Raw genomic sequence first — 21893 nt, 5'->3', positions numbered from 1 at the left:
TAGGGACACATACTTGTTGGATCACTGTGTGTTGAACACTGCTTTCTATCCAGAGTTCAATGAGTGAACTGTTCCCAAGATTTTCTTTCTTCAGTTAAAACAAGAGTGGTGTGACACTTTGTAACACTGAGTTTCATGGCTAAATCATAAATTCGGTTACCTTTTTAATCCCACAGTGTGCATATGCTTTACTATATTTCTTACAACTACATTAATATAATGTTGGATTAATATGCAAAGTTGCATTTTAGATGGTTATAAAGATGTAATAACTTATTTCCGTGTTGCAAAATCCCACCTTGGCCTTGGGTCGCTGCCTCCATTACTCCATTCATTTGTGAGTGCACTGTATTGAATCTGCAAAAACAACAAAAAATTATTGTTATCATACATTTCTCCGAAATAAACTGAACTAATCGGTAACACAGAGGTTCGTACTCATTTCTCACGATCAGGAAACGATACGCTTTTAAATAGAGAAATTTGTAATAATGTTATTTAATGTGTATTATTTTTTTATTCATATGATTAAAAGTGATTTCTCCAATATGCGCGTTGGCACTGATAGAAAAGTGAAACGTGATGATTCCAAGTGGTGGAATTTAAATGCGCCTCGACATAATGGTTTATGTTCATTACACCGCCCCTTAAACGTTTACGCTACATGGTGAGACATAGGCTATTGCTTGTGACGGCTTCAAATCTCAAATAACACTGCGGAGGGCTTCAACTAGCACAACTAAAGCGTCGACAACAGGAGTCTCCGTCGAGCAAATTCTGCCCAGCTGGAATTTCGGCGTATTAACACTGTCCTTATTCCGCAACAAAAGTATCGCGGACGCACCGCAGCGACCATTTTCTCGCTCGGCCCGCTCGGTAATGGAGGATTTTCTGTCGGGAGCGGAGGTTGGGGAGGATCCACGGAAGGAGGAAGCGAATGGACGTGGACGGACAGGCAGCTGTAGGCGACCAGCTGACCACGGACTGGGGGGATCTGCTTTCGGTCTCCGAGAAGGGGGAATGGTAGCTTGGAAGCACTGCAGCCAAATGCGCCACTCGGCAGAGGCGCCTGATCACCGTTGGACGCGGATCTCGCTCCGCCATGCAAACCCTATAATCTTCTCCTCCAATGTTTACCAAGACAGGAGCTGGGAAACTCAAATACTACTCGATTGCAGCTAATAAATGTGTTTAATGAGCATCTAGCGAGCGGTTTGGTCGAGTTTTTTGGCGTGTTTTCGAGAGCACGACCCAGAGCATTCTTCAGCGAGGCGTAGCCGAACTGTGCTCCAATGATGGCGGCTGCTCGTTGTTCGTCTTGTCCTTGATGGCCCCAGCTCAATGTGGTGTCCACCGTGTGACCTAGCTGCATTAAAACTGTCGATACCTCCATTTGTATAAGCGAAAAAAACGCCATGTCGTGATTTTGGAGCGGTTAAAACGTCGAGTTTAGCTTGAATTTCGGTAGAATTACAGCATATGGATGTTTTAAAACCTGGGTGCCGAGGCGCTACACGACCAAGGGCAACTTGGCTCGACGCTTAAAACGGACGGTTCTCCTACATATTTATAGCCATACTTTTGTCCCCTAAAAAATCATTTTATACAAAAATTAGGCTTCTAATGAGAATTTTCTGTTATCCTGGAGGGTTTAACACATTTTATGCTCGGCTGGTGTTTACAAGAAATCATTTTAAACCGTTTCCTGTCGAAAGTACGAAAAAAAAAAGATTTAAATTCGAGAAAAATCGTGGTGGTTTGGGTCGGAAGGACTTGCGGAGGCGAAGGAAGGAAAAGGGGGAAGAAATGTTTTTCAAACCCTACAGCATCGAGCCCAGTCGTTCAACATAACGGTCGCAGGTTTTATAGTTTCGGCTACGGTACCGTAGAGGTAAACTGCACCGACATTTGCTAGCTAAAACCGCTCAAAAAAAAAAATTGAACCCTCCGAGGCTGAGTGGCTTCTCTGGCGCGACAAACAAGCTCCAGGTCCGCCATGCTTCAGCTCTGCTCTACAAGGAAACCTACCGTGACAAGGTCCAATGGCGCACTGCAAACACTGAAAAACGGGGCTTAAAGCTAAAGCCAGGGCGTTGCAGACTCCCTTCCCTCGATCCAAAAAGCGCATAAGCGAGCACGAGAAGGCGGGTTCTCTCCCGAGCTCGGTCCGTCGGTGTTTCTGGGCTAGTCGGTGAGAGAGAGAGGGGGTGAGAGAGGGCGAGTCTCTGCACGGTGAGATATTAAACCGAGATCCCTGATGGCTAACCGACAGAGGCGGCTGGCTGTTCCGCCAACAGCCGCATGGAGGTCTCGGCGCGGAAACCACCGTGTATTCCCCCACGCAAAAGCCCCCGGTCACAATCGAAACAGTCACGTTTTCATGGGGGGGAATTAGCCCGAAAGAGCGATATAATTGTATGAAAATAGCACATTTACCTCCGGGTCTTACATGCGGTTCCTTCCCCGCTGTTCGGGACTAGAAATTCGGGTATGGCCGACCTCGTCTGCGCGCTGCCACCGCGGTCGGTTTATCTCGCTGTTACAAAGAGGCTGCCGACCGAGGCGCTTTTTAACAACATACACACCGACGTTAAATGTGCAATTTTCTAAATTTTTTGCGGCTTTTTCCAGCTTTCTTTATGGCGCTCGCTCTGTTATGAAACCGAGCGGCTGTACTGCTGGCTTACCTGTCTCTCGGCGTGAGCCTCGGCGTCGTTGTGGAGGAAGAAGGGGAGGGTTGAACGATAGCCAGCACTGCGCCGTCGGTCCTGGGCTCCAGTCCCCGCAGAGATGGTCCTTCCCCCCCGCCTCCATCTCACTCGCTGTCTCCCTCCAGTCAGCGCGCAGCAGCTCGTCTCTCTCCATCCAACCATTTCGCCACGCCGAGACATTTTTTCCGACCGTCGATTCTCAACACGACCGAGGGCGCTCATTTGTCGACTCCCGGAGGCCGAGCCGCTCACATCTGCAGCCCCGAGTGTCTGATCAGGTAGCTTCATGAAAGTTGTCCAATTTAATGCAACTGGCTCATCCGTTAACTTAAAATAAACAATACAAAACTTTACGGTTTTTACTTATCAGTGCCAGATTTGCCACTTTTTTAGACGAGAACTATCTGGAAGCTCCGCCATGCAGCGTCCGTGTCTCTTTACTTTGCTCCAAAGGCGCTTTTAGTAAATTGTAAGCGGCTGTTTGACAGCTTCATTTTGGCCCAGCATGTTTTTTCTTTTCAACTCCACCTTGTGTGTTTGTGGGCGGAACCCGCGGCCATCCAATCCAGTCAGTCCGATTCAGGGAAAACAAATGACTTTCAGGCACTGGGCCTTGTTAAAGTGTGCTGCGTTCCCGTGCTGTGGGAAAAATGGGCATCAGAGGACGTTCAGACATGGAGACATGCAAAACTTGACTAAGTTGTTTCCTTAGGGCAGTCCAGGTTCTTAATTTAATCTTATTTGACTTGCAGCGGTCCCTTTTATCAGTTGATGAATGTTTATATAGTCTCTTTCTCATTATGTGTCTAGAAATGAATGAGGCCTTCATTGTATTCAGAGCGTAAATAAAGTGAATGATTGGATACAGCATGTTTGCTGACCCAAAGAGTTAAAAGCAGTAAGGAATTGATAATATTATTGATTTGATTATGTTTCCTACACTCACAATTGTGGAGATGTGTGCTCAGCTGCACAAGATGTCACCCTAACAAATACTTGTAAAGAGAAAACTTTGACATTTATGTAGTGCAGACTGTCCAGTTATTACTTTTGAAGTCATTTTTAGCCAGTCCATAACAGCAGAGTACATACAAGTAATCTATAGGTCAACCATTTTATAGCTTCAAACTGTTCCTGTCATTGTTACAAGGTCCAAAGTGTTTGTTTTTACAATGTGTTTTTTGTCTTTTGCTGTTTAATGTCATTATTTGTCAACAAATTATTAAAACTAATAAAGCAACAGCCAAACACACAATTGATCCTACCTTTTTTTTTGCCTGCATATAGACTTTGATCAAAAGCAGCATTATGAAATAAAGCAGCAAGAAAACTGCATGCTTATTTCTTTAAATCCCAGGGCAAGAGTAGTTAAAGACTAATCAAGATAGGAGGAGTGACAAGCTGTCGTTTACCTGACCTCCCTGAATGCAGCATGCAGCTGAGTAGCAGACATCCAGCCCCAGTGATGCCCCTCTCCTGTTACTTCCAGGATCAAATAAAGAGAAATCCTGTGAGTGAAGTAAAATACTGTTTCCGAATACATTAATGTGGGAAAAAAAAGAAGCATTTTAAAGGTTGTTTTTACTTTTAATAAAGCGAAATCCAAAGCATGTACAGTGTTTCAAGCACACAAATGTGATCAGCAACACAAATTGCATAATGTGACACATTTACAAAGAAGTTTTTCCTTCATTCACTCAAAAAAATACATATCTCATCACTGACTGTGGAGCTATAATGCTCATCCCATTTTAAAATCATGAAAGCAACTACACTCTTAAAATCAGATATAAGTGCATACCACCAAGGCAAACTTGACAAACGCACATATTTTTTGGGAATTGTCGAGGTACAGGATTGTACATGTGGAAAAGGCACCATAAAGTTTATTATTTGTGTGTGTGATTAAAGATGTGACGAGATAAAAAAATATGTCTAGCTTAAATAGTAAAGATAAAACAACATTCAATTCTATTGTTATTATGTCGGCAGATCTAAAATGTGACTGCACTGTAGTCACTTTAAAGCCGTGCTGGAAAGAAAAAAAGAAGAAAAAAACATTTGATAAATGGATTTGCCTCACATCTTATGGGAAAATACCTCTCATTTCCAAAATCCTAACATTTATCCTGAATCAAGGCATTAAAAAAACCCAAAAAACTATAGTATAAACAGTCGTGACCAATATCTGAAGTACAAAACAAAAGGGCAAGCATTTTTAATGCCACATGGAAAGATAAGATATGGAAAAGAAATTTGGAAAATGAGAGAGATTAGGACAGATAGTTACACACCTAAATGACAAAATAAATGGTTGTCAGTTGTGGTCACAAACATAAATTTGTGTTTGAATTCTAAAAATGATGAAAAGATAAATAATAATAGCAGCTGGAAACTGCAAAAAAAAAAAAAAAAAGACTTCACTTAGAAGTATGTGAATTAAATGGTGATGTTTATGCCAGTGGGAAATCCTCATCCTCGTCGAGTTTCACTTTGGCATCATCTGCATCCAGCTGCAATGCAAGCACATCTGGTTAACAACACCTCCATTCACACGAAACGACATGAGTAGATAAGCAAGAGACACAGTGAAGCACTTACGCATTTCATCTCCTTTACAGAGAAGATTGTTCCAGTCAAGAACATGCGAAGAGGGATGGTGAGGATGAGGACGAAAGGCAGCGCCAGAGAGAAGGGGCTGATCTTCACCACCCACAGGATGGCCAGGCACACCAGCTGGATCAGAGTAAACAAGTGCATCCGCAAGGTCGACACCTGCACAGATGACAGCAAAGGAGGGTTTTTAACAGAGAGACATTAAGCCAGAAAATAACACGAAGAAGCCAGTTTACATAATTAGCATTTACAGGGAGGTTCTGAGGAGTTTGTAGACTTATTATAGGGGCTATACCCTAATTCTGAAGTGTGTAAGTCTGTAAAAACAGCTATAAAGAGACATAAGATGATCACATTCAGGCATGAAATGACACAAAAGTTTGCAAGGAGACACAAAATAATTACAAAGACACATGATGCCCAGAAAGAGACACAAAACCATCCCAGGGAGATGCAAGACAACAACAATGAGATGCAAAATGACCAAAGGGACATATATAATGCCACAACCTTTGTCTGAACTTCTGTTAATAGTTCTCCGTAATGAGTAAATGACAACAAAGAGACAAAAAGTAATGACATACAGACATAAGGCAACACAACAAGTTAGCGACAAGACACAAAAAGAACACAGAGACTCATGTGATTCCTGTAAAGACACAAAATGGCCACATGGATACATGTAGTTCCTACAAAAAGACACCGAATCACCACAAAGACAGATGTAATTCCCACAAAGAGACGCAAGATAGCCGGAGACACATGTGGTGCCCACAAATAGACGAAAAATGATAAAAGAGATGCATGTTAGGCCCACAAAGAGACACAAAATGACCACAAAAATGTATGTAATGCCTGAAAAAAGACACAAAATTGGTACAGAGATGCAAAACAACCACAAAGAGACACAAAATGACCACAGAGATACATACAATGACCACAGGCACATACATATTGGCCCCAAAAAAAGACACCAAAGCATGATGGAGAGATACAAAACAACCACAGTGAGAGACACAATGACCGTAGGGACACATATAATGCCACAACCTGTGACTGAAATTAGTGTCAATAGTTCTTGAGAAGTTAGTAATGAGGAAACAACTAGAAATCGACAGAAGTGATTATGTACGGACATAAAAGGGACACAAAAGTTCTGCTAAGAGACACAAAATGAACACAGGGACACATGTAAGTCCCACAAAGAGGCACAAATCCATTGGGGATGCAAAAAAAAAACCCCACAAAGAAACATTACATAACATCATGGCCCTTGGAGCTGTGAGCCTTTTAGATGTTTGTGCAGGTTTTCATTGTCTCACAAATATTGGAAGACGTAAGTGTGCGCCACGTGAAAAGCTATGAGTAACATGAAGTGTAGTTGAGCGTGATACGCACCCTGGTGGCGTAGGCATCAGAGGGATGGTATTTCTTGGGAGTAATCAGCAGAAGCATCCTGTCCCACATCTGGATTCCACTCAGAGAGGTGATACCCATGTAGAGGAAGATACCGAACAGGGCCGTCATAGGAATCATCTTCAGAATGGGCTCCATGTAGATGGAAACACCTGAGAGCCGCAGAGAGACGGCGGTTATTAGAGGAAAAAGCTGGCTGTTTGTGGTGACCCTGCTGTGACAGAGGGCAGCACCTACCAACCATGATGGCCACAAGGATGCCACTGATCCTCTGCTCAACCACCTTCTCAATCTCCGGTTTGGGGCCCTTGGACATGACGGTGAGGGCGTTGGCGTGGGTCACAGATCGCACGGTGGCGGCGCTCAGCCAGGGCACCCCGAAGATGGAGGAGATCCCCCCCATGGTGACCAGGATGAGCAGATCAAAGTGGAAGCCGGATCCTTTCACCATTTTCCTCTCGGGTTTGCTCACGATCAGCCTGAGATCCACAGACGCATAGACTCACATATCTTCTCAGAATCTGACTCACATAGTTGATAACGATCACAGGAAGTAAGACTCACGTAGTAATCTGGGACTCGAGGAAGATGAGGATGAAGACGAGCAGCGCAGGTACGCAGCAGGCGCCCATCATCCAGATGGGGAAAGGCTTCCTCTCTCCCATGGGGTTGATGAACCAGCCTCGGACTGCGGGGTTGGTCACTTCAACACCTTTTGGCACAACCAGTTTCTACAAGGAGACGGGGTGGTGTTCATTCACAAACAGAAGTAGGTTGTAATTTTGTACAAATCTGATGCAATGGGCATTTCTTGAGTGCAGATGTTGTTGAAGAGACAGAAAAATCTGAGATGATTTGAATAAATAAAAGGTAAAGGAGAATAAACAAAATGTGTGTTCTTTTTTTTTTATCTGCAGAAAATGAGTTTGAAAGGATTTTTGAACAGACACACAATAAGTAAAACAAATGAAACAGACTAGGGGTCGACTGATTATCGGCCTGACCAATTATCTGAGCATTAAAGATCAGATTTTATTGAAAATATAAAATGCACATAAGTGAATTTTCTGCCTCCATAGTTACTGTATTTGTCACTGATGAATTAATTTGACAAAGTCCACACTCATACATATGTTCCAAGAACTACATAATAGACTAAAACTAATTTAATAGCAAAGCCTGTGTACAGTCTGTGCAATAATTAAAATATGAGCACTTTAAGCCCTTTTTACCTGAGTGTAAGCATCTTCAATGCTGATATCCACAGCGATCATGAAGAAAATAGCAATGGGGACTCCGAAATCTCCAATCAAACGACGCATCTAAAAAAGACAAAAAGAAAAGAGTGGTTAAAACACAGCACAGCTCCAGCATGATTGAGAGCTTTTTCCATTTAGATACTTGAAAAACTGATCTCACCGGGCCAGGGAGGTAGTGGCTAGACTTGAACTGACGGAGGAAGAAGGCGATGAAGAAGCAGCCAAACATCAGGCACATAGACAGCAGGGCAGTGTTGGGGTACGGCCTCTCGATCTCCAGGTCACGGACGGTCACGTTGCCGTCCGGGTGGTACTCGACGTGCTGCTTGATGACCGGGTGGAAGGGGTTGTCCAACGTGTCGTTCAGATGATCGTAGTTCAGGATCAGAGGATGGGTTTTGAAGATCTGAGGAGCAGAAAACAAAATGAGACAAAGGCCACGAAACAGAAAAAGGACCTCTGGTGTGAAATGAGTCGATGGGTGACGTGAGGAGACCTTGATGAGCTTATTGAAGGTCTCGTAGATGAAGATGAGGGAGATGAGGATGGAGAAGATTTCCTGGGTGAATCGGGAGATGAATCGGACCAGGAAGCTTCCCTCCACAGCCACGATGATCACCACGATCACGATCAGCCACATTCCCACCCAGATACGACCCACGATGTACTCTATTCCCTGGGCCTTGCAGAACTATTACGGAAAGGAACGAGGAAAGGCAACGTTCTAAAGACTGATTTCAGCACATTTGACAATTTGCATGCTGTGAAATAGTTTTTTTTAAAAAGAGTTTTAGGTGTAATTTTAGGAACAATTTAGTGTTGTTTTACAATTTTTTCTTGCTTTGTTAAATTACACATAATAACTAGGAACGTCACAGAAAACAAGTATTGAACTACACATTGACTGCAAGAAAAAATAAATAATGTCACATCAAAAATCTGTTTTTATAAATGGCAATTTGTTCTTTTACAGTGTTTGATAGGAAAATTATACTATTTTTCCACTTGATTTAATATTGCTGAAAAAAATGTTAAAAGTTATTTTACAGATATCTGGTGTTTTTATTGGAAGAAAAATTATGTATTTAGGTATATAAAATAATAAATAATGTTTTAAAGTGTTAGATTATAGATTTTCCCTGTGTTGGTAAATTATAGACGGTATCTTGTAAAATCACACAAAAAATATTGATTTACATCTTAGCTGTAAAACAAAGACACACAATAAATAACATCAACATCAAAAATCTGCTACTTCTTAAATCAGTAGTCAATTATTTTACCATGACACTATTTTTAAAGATATTTGTTAAACTGTTGCTTTACATATTTCCAATGTTTTTACAAGTTACATATAATATCTAGTGTAATCACTGAAAACAATAAATTAACTTGCATGTTGACTGTCAAAAATGATAATAAAAAAAGCTAAAAATATCATAATGTTACAGATATTCACTGTTACTGTCACTGTTTTTACAGTTGTTGAATGTTACAGCATTCCATGTTTCTTTAACCATAGTTTTTCTGGCACCTTTGCTGCTAATTTTATTCTTTGTGAAAACTATAATCATGGAACTCGTCTTTAGCATTCTAACATACCGCGAAAAAAGCTTCTTCAAACACCAGTAGTGGTCCAGAGAAGCCGATGACCAGGACCGGCTGGGCAGCGATGAGGCAGAAGATGACACCCTGGATGCTGGTGGAGATCATCAGCTCGGACACACCCATCATTTTTTCTGTTTTGTCAGCTGGAGTCAGACACGAGAGACAATTATTAGTGACTTAAAGAGTCGATGAATTTGTACAAATGAACTGATGCTTTGTCTTTTACCTAGAAGCCCTCCGAAGGTGATGGCCGGGGACAAGGCAGCGAAGTAGATGAAGATGACGGCGGAGAGCACCTGAGGGTTCAGAGCGTCTGTGTAGTCGCTGATGTAGACGCTGTAACGCCGCTTTATGTCCTTCACCATCCCACCGAAGGGGTATCCTGTCCGGGCCAGAGGGTCCTCCCTGGGCTCGGCTGGGGCTTGGTCAACTGGACGAGCAAACAGATCAAACTGAATATAACAGTGATTTCATTAAATCTGAATCTGTTCCCCTGCTTTTTTAAGCCTTGTTTCTACTGTCTACTGTTGTCTGTTTGTATTCTTTTTTTATTTATATGCACAATAACTTGGATTTCGAGGCCACTTTTGAACTTTTGCAGCGAGCATGTTGCCTGTCCTCCTGATCCCACCTCTGTTGCTCCTGTGTTTACACTCATTATCTTCTGTCATGTGACTAAAAGTGGATGCACAAATTTGAAATACACTGTGCAAAAGTTTCTGTTGCTCCCTTGTTTTTGCATTAACTGTAGGGAAAGGGCCCTCTTTCATGTAGCACCCTTAAAGTCTGCACACATCTGATTGTTTAACCACAGTATAAATATGAGAAAGCGTCTATGTGATGGGTTATATATCGATTGCTATATGCCATCCAGTCTATAGTTTCTGGGTTTTTGTTGAGTATGTTTCCAGAACTTTTAAAAATAGACACATTTTCTATCGTCTTTACGAGTGTGTATGAATGTTTCATCAAAATCTAAAGCCAAATATAAATTATACATACTGTAACAAATGAATACATACACAAACAGATGCTTTTTTTCCCCCATCTATACACTTTTCAATGATAATAAATCTCTGAATCACAATTTCCTAGTTGGTCAGAAACTGTACTTGCCATTCAAATGCATCTGTATGGTAACAACAGCAGTAGAAAAATGTGTCTGCACCTGTAACATTCAATATAACATATTCTATCTTGTCTGTTTAATCCAAAAACAAGTCAAAGTCTAAAAACGACTTGTTTTTCTGGGATGTTGCATCAGATTTTACTTTTTCTTTCTGTTTAACTGTTTCTTTAGACTCCAATAGAAGACTTGGCCCAGGTTTAAAACGCGATTTTACGCTGTGAGCCGACCTTTAACTCTGTCTCCGAAGGCGAGGCGGCTGTCACAGGGACGCAGTCTGTCGCGCAGCATCTTCTGCTGGAAGTCGATGATGGGCTCCAGCATGGCCTTGTCCTGGATCTCAGTGGGAGGAATCACGATGCTGCAGTCCATGAAGTCGGCGATGGCGTTAGTCAGATCTTTCTCACTCTGGGCCAAGAAGGCTTCAAGACAGAAAACCTGACAGAGCAGAAACACACAAAGCTCTCACTCACCTGCACCAACAAACTGGGTAGCATTTCTACAGTGTAAATTATATTAGGTTCATTCAACTCAGCCTTATAATCAGCCTACAAGAAAATGTTAAAGGCCAGTTTGGTGGAAATAAGCTTTTAAACTATATGTGCTTGGACCCAAAGTGGTATTTTGTGTGGAGTTAACCTTCAAAACTGTAAGTAATTAGACAAACAATTGGGTGGAATAAACATTTGGAACCATATCCTCTTCAATTTAAAATAACTTTGGGGGGATTAAACCTTTTAAAACTGTAGGCACTTTTTGAGTGAAATGTACCTTTAAAACTACACTATTTGGACAGAAAGTAGTGTTTTGGTTGGAATAAACCTTAAAGAAAGTTGTGTTTTAAATGGCATAAAGCTTTAAATCTATAAGTAGTTGGACAAAATGCCATTTTTTAAAGTGGATTAACATTTGAAACCATGACTTGTTCATGAAAAAGTATTAGTTAGGTTAAGTCAACATTGGATGAAAAGTAGCATTTTGGGTAAAATAAACCTTTAAACCATAAGGTGTTCATGAGAAAACAACATTTTGGAGAATAAAATCTTTAAAACTGCAAGTGTTTGGATAGAAAGTTGTAATTTCGGTGGAATGAACATTTACAACCAGTAAGTAGTAAATTAAGTGTCACGCTTTAATGATCATTTAGTCCAGCAGGCGGCGCTGTTGCAACAAAACTAGGAAACAAGGGTCCTAGAAATGTGGTCCTGAAACTGCAGCCTCCTCTGCTGCAGACACATAATATCGTACAGTGTATCGGTGTGATTGTGTCTCACCCAGTCGGCCATCAGAGCTCCCATGGATCGGCCAGTCTCGGTGTAGTCCATTCCGCTCTGGCTGGGGCCCACCAGCACGAAGACGAATCGGACGGGGACAGGAGACTCCAGGGCGGACTCCATCACCACAGAGTCAACCAGCCGGACGAATCCCACCACCGGTTTCTCCAGGGACTCGACCACACCTGCAGGGAAACGCTGTCTTTTAGTGGTATCTGTTGCAGAAATGCAAACCCGCATCAGAGGAATAAAAGGAAAACGTACCTGAAAGGACAACTGAGGCCTCCATGTTGTCAGAGCTGTCTCTCTGCAAAAACAAGGCAGCAGTACAGTGAATGTCCGCTCTGTTATGTTTATACATAAATCAAATAAAGGATGAATCTTATAAAATGTACCTTCTTTGTTACAGAAAAGGTTTGCATCTGAATGTCTCCAGAAGGAGTCACCTCAGGTCCCCCAGACTGGCTGGAAATGCAAAATAAATTGGCATTAGGTGCAGACATGATAAAGGCATTACCATCTTGCAGGAGAAACATGTGGGTTACCTGCGTCTCATGAGGAGAGCTCTCAGCAGGCCATCTCGATCGCCGGAACGAATCTCATTCTTATTCACCAGCTCATCGACCACTTTCTCAGCAATGGAAGACAGACTGCTGGCGTTCAGGTCCAAGATGACAGCACCTTTGTGAAATGGACGCAAGCTTCAATCTGTCAGCAAATTGCAGTTTTATCCAAACGTGTACTCATTTCATTTCAGGTTCTGCAGTCACCTGTGCCCATGCTCCTGCGGAGCTGAATTAAGCTCTTGAAGGTGAGATAGGAGACATGGGATGGACCCCACGTTCTGGTGGCGGGATTGAAGTTCTCCTCGTAGCCCACCCAGCGGCTGGTCTCCTGCCAGGTGCTACCCTGGAGCTCATTCAGCTCCACGTAAGCCTGCAGAAATGTCGTATGTTTCTTATAAAAGATACCAATAAATGATGGTTTCTATGATTTAATCTGAGGAGTCAAAGAGTACCGACCTGAGCGTCCCCTCTTGTGGTGGCATTGGTGTTCAGGTTCAGAAAAGCTGGAATAAAGAGGAAGAGAAGTGATTTGTGCGCAGATGTTTAAAGTTAAATCACCAACAGCTGCATGGACTGTCAGAAGAGTTTACCCTCTGAATCGCTGGGGATGACGATGGCCTCTGACGGTGGTTCATTCTCCTCCTCCTCCTTCCTCATTCCAAAGCCGAAGCCTGGTGGAGAGCTGATGGTGTGAGGAAACAGAAACATTAATAATATCAGAGGTGGACATGAATCCAGTGTCCTGCAGATAACATGTCAGAGGCTGCTCTTCCTGTTTGAAAAATAATGCAACTCAGCACTTTAGTTATTCTTTTTTTTTGGACATGAACTCGCGTATTTGTAGGTAAACTGGCTTTGAAGCCTGTGACTGCAGCTGAAAAACTGATTACAAGAAAGTTCTTCAGTCTCAGTGATTAAGTCAATCAAGTTGTCCATCAGTTTGAAATTCTGTTCTTAGTGCTATTCTGTGTGCAGCCACAAGATGGCAGAATTACTCAACCTATTTCTCAGCTGAGTCCTTATCACTTCCTGGCTTTGAGACTTGAACCTCTGAGTTTAGATTGCCGTGCATCTTTACTGACAGGCTGTATGGTAATCGGCCTTAACACCACATTGTTATTTAAGCCTTATCTTATTTACAAGCATCACACTTCAGTCAGCTGGTCTGTATCTACAATTCAAGTTCCCAATCATGGTAATTAAATCCTGATTTAATTTCAAACCACTATATTTATTTAATAGTGTGATCTTTTGTGTGATGTATCCTGGCATTTTTCAAATTTCCACACGACCTAAAATCGACATAATCCTGACATTGACTACTTGGAGGGCGGCTCAACAAGCTGGTAATGCAACATAAGCCTTTTAAACAGTAGTTGTGGCAATTGTGTTCACAAACAGCTACCTACGAACACATCCAGTAAACATTAAACAGTGTAGACACCTATTAGATGTCATGTGTCTGAAGTTCCATTTCTAATCTACTTTTAGCTCTGTTTTGGTCTCCACCAATTTCTGAGGGATACTTTCGCTCTTTAACTACTACATCTACCCTTATGTTCATGAGACAGTTGTGTAGAGGTGGCCTGGTCATGTATATACAGATTTGGAAGTAATTTTTAGACCACTGTGACAGCCATTTTTTTTTTTGTTTGTTTCTTTTCCATTTCCTTTGTCGTTCTTGCTGGAGCCATAGTGTGTTTATTTCTTAAGGCTGTAATTTAACGCTGTTAGCAACAGCTCTCTCGTTCCTCTTCATGAAACACCAAGATGTCTGTGTTCTTGTTATCTCTCAGTTTTCTTCTTTAAGCCTTGCTGAGTGATAAAGTAGCTTGGATTATCTGTTGACTTGAGATGTACAATTTAAAGACAAAAAAAGGCTCCTTAGATATGTTTTGGACCATGTGGTGTGAATTTTGAAACGTTTACAGCTTCTATTCATCACAATTTTAAACAATTTATAGTGTATTTTTTATTTTTACACCTTTTCATGTCTTTCAGAAAATTCTGTACTGACTCAGCCACTATGATAACAATCTAACAAAAGGATCAGTGTTGAAGACTTTGCTCAACAAAACAGTATGTGGTCTGCTAATTATTTCCAGTGTTATGTGTTTTTTTTCTCACTTAATACAGCTGCCTACTGAGTTGGAAATTAATCTGAACAATAAAGTTGGGCTAAAACCAAATCAATGAGCCAAAAGCGGCTCAAACATTTCACAGACTTGCTCTGTCTGATGCATAGTAAGATGTAATATCTAATCAGAAACTGGTTGCAGAATTTCAGCGTAAACACTGTTAGGTTTTGCTTAAACAGAGAAGTCTTGATGAGAGGATGAACTCACAGGGCCAGTGGGGAGGGGAAGGCCGAGTCATTGTCTTCATAAGACATGTCACTGCTCTGGATAGGAAGAAAATGTTAAAAGAATTATTGGAAGCTAGTTGGATTGACAACAAAATCAGCGGTTTACATCCTGACAAAAACAGCTATTGGAGTTTTAATGTTTCGTCCACCAACCTCATCAAAACTGAAATTGTTTTCCATGGATGTTGAATTATTGGTCTCCAACTCTCAGCTACGTTTATGCATTCCCTGTAACGAAAAATGAATTAACACAAACAAAAGAACAGGACATAATCATATCCTTAATGTAATTAGAAACCACAAATGACTCAATGAGGATCAGCTATGTTAAATCTTCAGACAACTGTTCTATCTGGTGGGAGTTTTTCATCTAATTGCGATAGCATCCAAAAAACAGGATTTACCAAATATACATATTACATTGTGGAAGTAATGACACTTAAAGCACCATTGGTTTGTAATCAGCTTGGTTGGGTGTTTGGGTGAATCACAATAAGATCTGCTTTCGGCCCTTTGGAGGCACCCTGTTTGAAAGCACCGCCATCTACCATCTACACTCACTTCGAGTTTGTTTGCGGAGCCGTGGCTCAGACAGATAATGAGTCGGCCGTTATGAATGCGAACTACGTTGTAGTTTCAAAAGCTGACATACAGAGTCTTATCTCTGAGTTACACCCTTCAACCAGACACCTCGGTTCTCCTCAGTAACAAGAAAGTCAAAATCTATAAGTTTAATGCAGGTTGTGCATCTGCTGCAAAATCAAGGACAGAACATTTAGACAATAAAATTGAAAATTTCTAACAATATAGTTCCCATCATGTGTCATTGCATCTCCATTCCATGAAACAAACAACAGAACCAGCCTGGCACCTTTTTTTTGTAAAGTGCAACTGAAAAAGAGGGACTTTAGTAGAAAAACACTGACTTTACACCTGCTCAGAAATAATTAACGGTCATTTTTGGAACAAGCACATGAACAAATGTGACCAGTCCATGTAAACAAGCAATTCTTTCCTCTGTTACACTGAGAATATACACATATTTTAGCACAAAACTGTGACACATATATAAAAAGGCAACAAATGATAAAAAAAAACCCTCCCTGTCTAAAACTGCTTTCTTTTTAAATATGATAACTGTACTTGATCATGTCTTGAAATTAGTGAAAAAATGCTGTAAGTACGGTTACAGAACATCCACGTCAAAATTTTTGTGGCTTTGGGTTCGAGAAAATAACATCTCCCCTGCTGGGTTACATTCAGATATCCATCTCGTCTGACCTCTACCCCTTAGTCCAGTAGTAGCCCACACTGAGTCTGACCCCTGGCCAGAGGAGGCCACACCCCTACCTGTATGCAGGTACTCCCACCTGGTCTCCAGCGCTGGAAACAGGACAATTGCTGCTCTGTCAGCCTCCACGAACCTGGTGACAAAGTGAGCCAGGACAAACGAAAAAGACAGAGAAACGGAGGAGCGGGAACACCCCTACGAAACTACGTCGACCTGAAGAAGTGCAGTACCCCACGACCCCTCTGGTTGCCACGCAACCTGGCGCAGGGGCGGAGCCTGTGTCAGACAAACATCACTATCAGTCGGGGACACCTTGATGCAGGGTTATCCCAGCCCTAATTTGCCCGCTCCGCCCTCCCTGCACGAACCAAGTCCAAGCCAGGTCAGGGGCTTTCAGACGACCCAGCAGGCTGAAGCTCATCCTGTCCGAGGGGCACATATGGGGTGAAGAGGGAAGAAAAGGGGGCAACCTGCAGTATCAAGATGAGAGCATCTTCCTACGTCATCTTGTTTACATCAAGGGGATTCCCTCGTGATGCAGGTTGGGGGTATTTCCAAGAGATTAAATTCAACTTTTTTCCCCTTCAAGGTTTTGTAACACGGATGCAACAGAGTGAGACATCCTCTGCAGCTGAGTGGAGGTGGACGCTGGCAGCTGGTGACAGGCGGATGCAGGGCCGACTGGTGAAAAAGGAAAGGTTGAGATAAGCAGCAAAACAACCAATGAAGAAAAATGACACTGTAAAAAGTCAGTTTCTGCAAGGGCACTGCTGTCAAATAAAAGAAAATATACAAGTGATTACACTCCTGTGCAATATCACTTGAATGTGAAATATTTAAAAATTGCATCATGTTTTAATTGTTGCACGAGTTCTAAATTAATAATTGCAGCTCCTTCTCTTATAAACAACCAAAAACAGAAGACATTTGAGAAACTGTATTAAGAAGACAGGCCCTAAAATAGAAACCGAATGCAGCAAAAGACAATACACTTATGATCGCTGAGATAGTAGTTAGAAAATCTGTGATTACTGAAACAAAATAGAGTGCAGTCAGTCCAACGGCATGAGCATGTCTATAAAATGAGCTGTGAACAGCTTTCTTGTGTCTGCATCATGGCTCTACATGTAAAGGAATCGCCAGAGAAGCTGAAAATCTGATTGTGAGACTTCACAAAGATAGAAAAGGAGACAGGAAGATCAGTGACCAACTAAAAAAACTGTCAAAACAGAGCTGCAGCAGTAATCAGTAGGTTTAGAATGAACCACAGTACTACTAATCAGTGTCGCAGTGGTGTGAAACACAGTTAGGCAAGTGCTTCAGGTTTGGCACAGGCGTTATTAAGGGAAATCAGAGATTCTGTGACAGCTCAGACAGTGTGAAGGACATTGCATAACATCAGCCTGTTGCTTGCTCTTCAACCTAAACTTGCAAAAGGAAACATTCTTGACAATCAAGTGGTATTGCAAAGGGACGGAAAAAATAACTTTCAAGCTAAGGCTGCAAAATGCTCAATTTGCAGTCTAATAGTTACCTGAGAAGTAGTGGAGACAGCATGGAGTTTTCCATTTACATTGGAGGAGTTTATGGGTGATGTGACAAAGTTTTTGGCGCGTTGTTTATTTTGCACGTTTTTTTAATTTTTATTTTGTAGAATAACTAAAGGCTCTTTTACGAGTTTTGAACTTCCATCTAGATTTAAACATGTAATAATTAGAATGTGTTTTTGTTTAATGTAAAGTAAAAAAAAAAAAAAAGAAGAGAAAAACAAGCTTAAGAATAAGTTTAAACCAGATGTGTTGGTGTGTCCCTGCAGTGTGTTCCTGATAATGTCACCAGCAAAACGTCCCCACCACAAACAAGTCCATCATGTTTCATGGTTGAAACCACACATGCAGATACCTCTGGGTCTCACAAAGACACAGCGACTGAAACAAAAGTGCAGATTTCCACTTGCCTCATGTCCTTTGTATTTCCTGGCCCAAGTGGCTCTATTGTTCTTATTGGTTTCCATCAGTCATGGTTTCTTTGCAGCAGCTTTACCATGAATAAGACATGTAACATGTTGGCTGCTTGGATTCTGAGAGGCATTGATGTGGGCTCTGTGAGTTTCTGAGGCTGGTATTGAAGTAATTTAGCAGCAATTATAATGTAAATTGCAGACAGCATCACCACAACCTCTCCTCAAAGCGTTTGCATCTGCCACAACACAAGCTGGTGAGAACGGATCTATTTTAATGATGTAGATTTCTGTGTTTTGAAATGAAACAGAAACAAATCATTGTCACCCACACTCACAGATTGTACACATTTTAGCAGTTTGATTTCTGAATACACCAGAAAGGCAAACAGTGGATACAGACGGTAGCTTTTGCACTGCAACGGCAAATGTGGGAGTATTGTGCTCGACACCTGCATTCTTTCTTACAGCCAGCAGGGGGCGACTCCTCTGGTTGCAAAAATGAAGTCAGATTATATAGAAGTCTATGAGAAAATGAGCCGTCTTCTCACTTGATTAGTTACCATTGTTAACATTTTCCTATAGAGTTTATGGTCTTCATTGCTAGTTTCAAGCCTCCTTCATTACAACATGCTGTCCATTTAGTAAATTATGGTCCCGTTTAAAGTACGATAGCATTTGACTAGACAACCAAATTCTAAAACTTCGGGTTTCACAAAGGTACTTCACATGATGCGTATTTTATAGATTTTGCTGCATACAGGAATTTTTGGCGCCCACCTCCAAGGCTACACAGAAGACTTTGCTGCTTCAGCAGTCATGGGGGTGTTGTAACAAGCTTTTGTAGTGAAGAGGGAGTTTTTAATTGACCATTCACTCCGTTCCAACCTTCACTGATGTGTATGAGCTCTGGGTAGCGACTAAAAGAATGAACTCACAAATACAGCCGGGCAGAATGGGGTTCCTCCATAGAGTGGCTGGGCTCAGTCTTGGTGAGGTGGTTGGACGTCCAGAGGGACCTGAGGTGGTTCAACATCTAATAAGTATGATTCCCAGGCAACTACTTTCAGAGGTTTTCTGGGCATGTTCCGCTGAGAGGACATCAGGGAATAGCCTAAGAATTTACTGGAGGAATTACACATCTCATCTGGCCTGAGAACTCCTTGGATCTTCTGGGAGAAGCTGGAAAACGCTGCTGTAGAGAAGAACGTCTGGAAGTCCCTGCTTAGCCTGCTGCAGCTGCAACCCGGAGAAGTGGTAGAAAATCCATCCATCCATCCGTTATCTATACACCACTTAATCCTCAATAAGGTCACGGGGGGGCTGGAGTCTATCCCAGTTGACTCAGGGTGGAGGCAGGGGACACCCTGGACAGGTCACCAGTCTATCACAGGGCTACACTTAGAGACAGACAACCAAGCACACTCACATTCACACCTATGGACAATTTAGAATCACCAATTAACCTCAACATGTTTTTGGACCATGTGGGAGGAAGCCGGAGAACCTGGAGAGAACCCATGCTGCACAGGGAGAACATACAAACTCCACACAGAAAGATCCTGGGTGCCCTCACTGGTGACCTTCTTGCTGCGAGGCAACGATGCTAACCACTGCTCCACCCTGCAGCCCGTGGTAGAAAATGAGATGCAAAAAAAAAGAACAAAGAAATGACATTTTTGTGTATCAAATGATTAAAAACACCACAAAAATACACGGATTTCTGTCAAATAAATGAACACAGACTCATTACCCTTAGTGTGCGTGGACCACTCATCATTACTGTTGTGCTTAGCCACCGGATAAAAGGCCCATTCTGAGTGTGGGGAAATCCTGACAATGCAGACATGAAGAAATCACAGTAAAATATTTAAACAGTAAAGAAAATGAAAACAACCAAAAAAGACAGAGCTCAAAACAAGTCACGCTTCAGCCATAGCAGCTCTGTGCGGCTATACGTGGGCACAGTGAGCTGCTCTTTGAGCTGAACACTAATGTGAGCATGCTGACATCGAGCAGGTAGGATGGCTACTGTGACCATCATCTCATCATTTAATATCTTGGTTGAGGTATTTTGAGGAAAATAAAGAAAGTCAGCGTCGTGGTCTCCACAGTGAATCAAATATATAAAATACACAAACTGAATAAAGAGCATGTAGTATTCTTTAATTCAATCAAGCCTTTTTAACAGGGGAATATGTATTTGTTGACGGCATCTCTACAACAGACCTCACATCATGAAACAACCAGTTATATAGGAAATGATAATGTGCAGCTGGAGCTCTGCCTCACATTCAGTTAATGAGGATGTCAGTGCTGCTTGTAGAATGTTGTCCCACTCCTCTGAAGGTGATGGATGTTTTGCGGGGACAGAATCATGCCGTCGGACATCCAGAGTTGCCTGAAAGTATTTCTTTGACGACAAGTGGTGGAGTTGATTCAAGTGTCTGCTTATGGTTCTAGCTGACATTTCTCTCCTATCATCTGTGGCATTATTTCATATAAATAAAGCTGCATTCTAAAGTGGCCTTCTATAGTTGCTGGTCAAAGGAGTTCTGGTCTGATCATTGTCCTTTAAAGCCACACCTGACCAGGCTGCAGATTAACTCAGTGCTTGAGAGTTTGTCACTTTGTTCACAATCGAACACACTGAAGACGATTTGCTTGCTGCATTTATACGAGTGTTGCATGTCCATACGCCCTGCAGCGAGGGACAGTGGGCCCCAGCTGAAGACCCTGTGGTGCAGGCCTGTTATCACCAATTGTGGAAGCTATCTGCTGCGTCCATGTGTCTCAACATACAGTGCTGAGACACTCCCAGACTTCATATGGACATTTCATTTCATTTGTATTGGACAGCACGCATCAACAGGTTAATGCAAAAAGTGACAGGAGAATTCTGTAAACACAGTGAGGTATCCCTGTGAAATCTCTCCAGCTGATTACTTTCAATCAGTTATCACAAGTTTTCTGACATTTTATTCTAAAATATGCAAATTAAGTAGTATGATGTTGGTATAAAAATGTGCAAATTTGAAAAGTTTCCAAAACAGAAATCTGAACATTGGATAAAGCCAATTTTAAAATTGCTTCATTTTGCTAACATATCAAAATAAAAGTTGTTTTGTTTGTTTTTATCACTCCATGAGCCTGAACACACTGCCAGCAGTTTTCACCATATTTTTAGGGATCAAAATGTTTTACAGGTTAAGTTATATGTTCGAAGCGGAACTTTCTGGCTCATTTTGTAAAATCACTATTTAGAAGTTAAAACTGTGACTAAGAGACGGCACACTGGAACTTCCCCACTTCATTACTCACATTTGTCTATTTTACAGTGTGAACAATAATGTACTGTTTTGTTTTATTTTATGTAATTCACTAATTTTTTTTCTTTTTTTAACAAAACTGACACACAGCGCCCTCCTGAGTGGATTATAACTATTGATGCATGAAGTCCAAAACAGTGCACAGTTACATTTTCACTTATAGGGGAAAAAAAAGACAGATCCACTGGGATTAAACTTTGATCCAAGTATTCGTAAATAATTGTCTGCTGTATGAAAGGGCTGAAGAGCTTGTAATTGGTAGAATATGCAACATCAACATATTTTAAAAAGAAATAACATGAGCTCTCAGTTATGTGGACAAAGACTGATTTGGATCTTTACAAAGTCTTTACCTGTCTGTAACTTCACAGT

General features: G+C 41.7%; 2 protein-coding genes across 7 annotated transcripts in view; both read right to left on the bottom strand.

Annotated features, from left to right (window-relative positions):
• Window positions 1-3939, bottom strand: part of ubtf (upstream binding transcription factor) — a 13980-nt gene extending 10041 nt beyond the window's left edge. Inside the window, exons 1-2 of one of the 4 annotated variants that reach the window (XM_008283723.1) lie at window positions 2688-3939; window positions 299-357 (exon numbers count right to left, since the gene is read on the bottom strand). In XM_008283723.1, the coding sequence (XP_008281945.1) occupies window positions 299-335 (37 nt within the window). In that variant the 5' untranslated portion in view covers window positions 336-357; window positions 2688-3939. Of the gene's footprint in view, window positions 1-298; window positions 358-2028; window positions 2407-2436; window positions 2661-2687 lie in introns of those variants that run through there. The other 3 variants (XM_008283724.1, XM_008283725.1, XM_008283722.1) reach the window with 3 other exon arrangements.
• Window positions 3940-4277: 338 nt separating this feature from the next.
• slc4a1a (solute carrier family 4 member 1a (Diego blood group)) lies at window positions 4278-16407 on the bottom strand. 3 transcript variants are annotated; one of them, XM_008283721.1, is made up of 21 exons: window positions 16312-16407; window positions 15095-15169; window positions 14922-14977; window positions 13167-13258; window positions 13033-13079; window positions 12781-12946; window positions 12556-12691; window positions 12406-12475; window positions 12275-12317; window positions 12011-12195; window positions 10967-11174; window positions 9837-10040; window positions 9605-9753; window positions 8499-8693; window positions 8163-8408; window positions 7976-8065; window positions 7308-7474; window positions 6981-7222; window positions 6726-6895; window positions 5313-5486; window positions 4278-5224 (listed from the first exon to the last, which is right to left on the bottom strand). In XM_008283721.1, exons 2-21 carry the CDS (start codon window positions 15119-15121, stop codon window positions 5165-5167), a joined length of 2727 nt encoding a protein of 908 aa, XP_008281943.1. In that variant the 5' UTR covers window positions 15122-15169; window positions 16312-16407; the 3' UTR covers window positions 4278-5164. The 3 variants fall into 3 exon arrangements, with proteins under 3 accessions (XP_008281943.1, XP_008281942.1, XP_008281941.1); XM_008283720.1 differs by having other exon boundaries at window positions 16292-16404; XM_008283719.1 differs by having other exon boundaries at window positions 15095-16404.
• Window positions 16408-21893: the final 5486 nt, after the last annotated feature.

Source organism: Stegastes partitus, unplaced genomic scaffold (genome assembly GCF_000690725.1).
Source record: "Stegastes partitus isolate 25-593 unplaced genomic scaffold, Stegastes_partitus-1.0.2 Scaffold325, whole genome shotgun sequence".
In the NCBI taxonomy this organism is placed as follows: domain Eukaryota; kingdom Metazoa; phylum Chordata; class Actinopteri; family Pomacentridae; genus Stegastes; species Stegastes partitus.
This window is presented reverse-complemented; position numbering and strand designations above follow the sequence as displayed.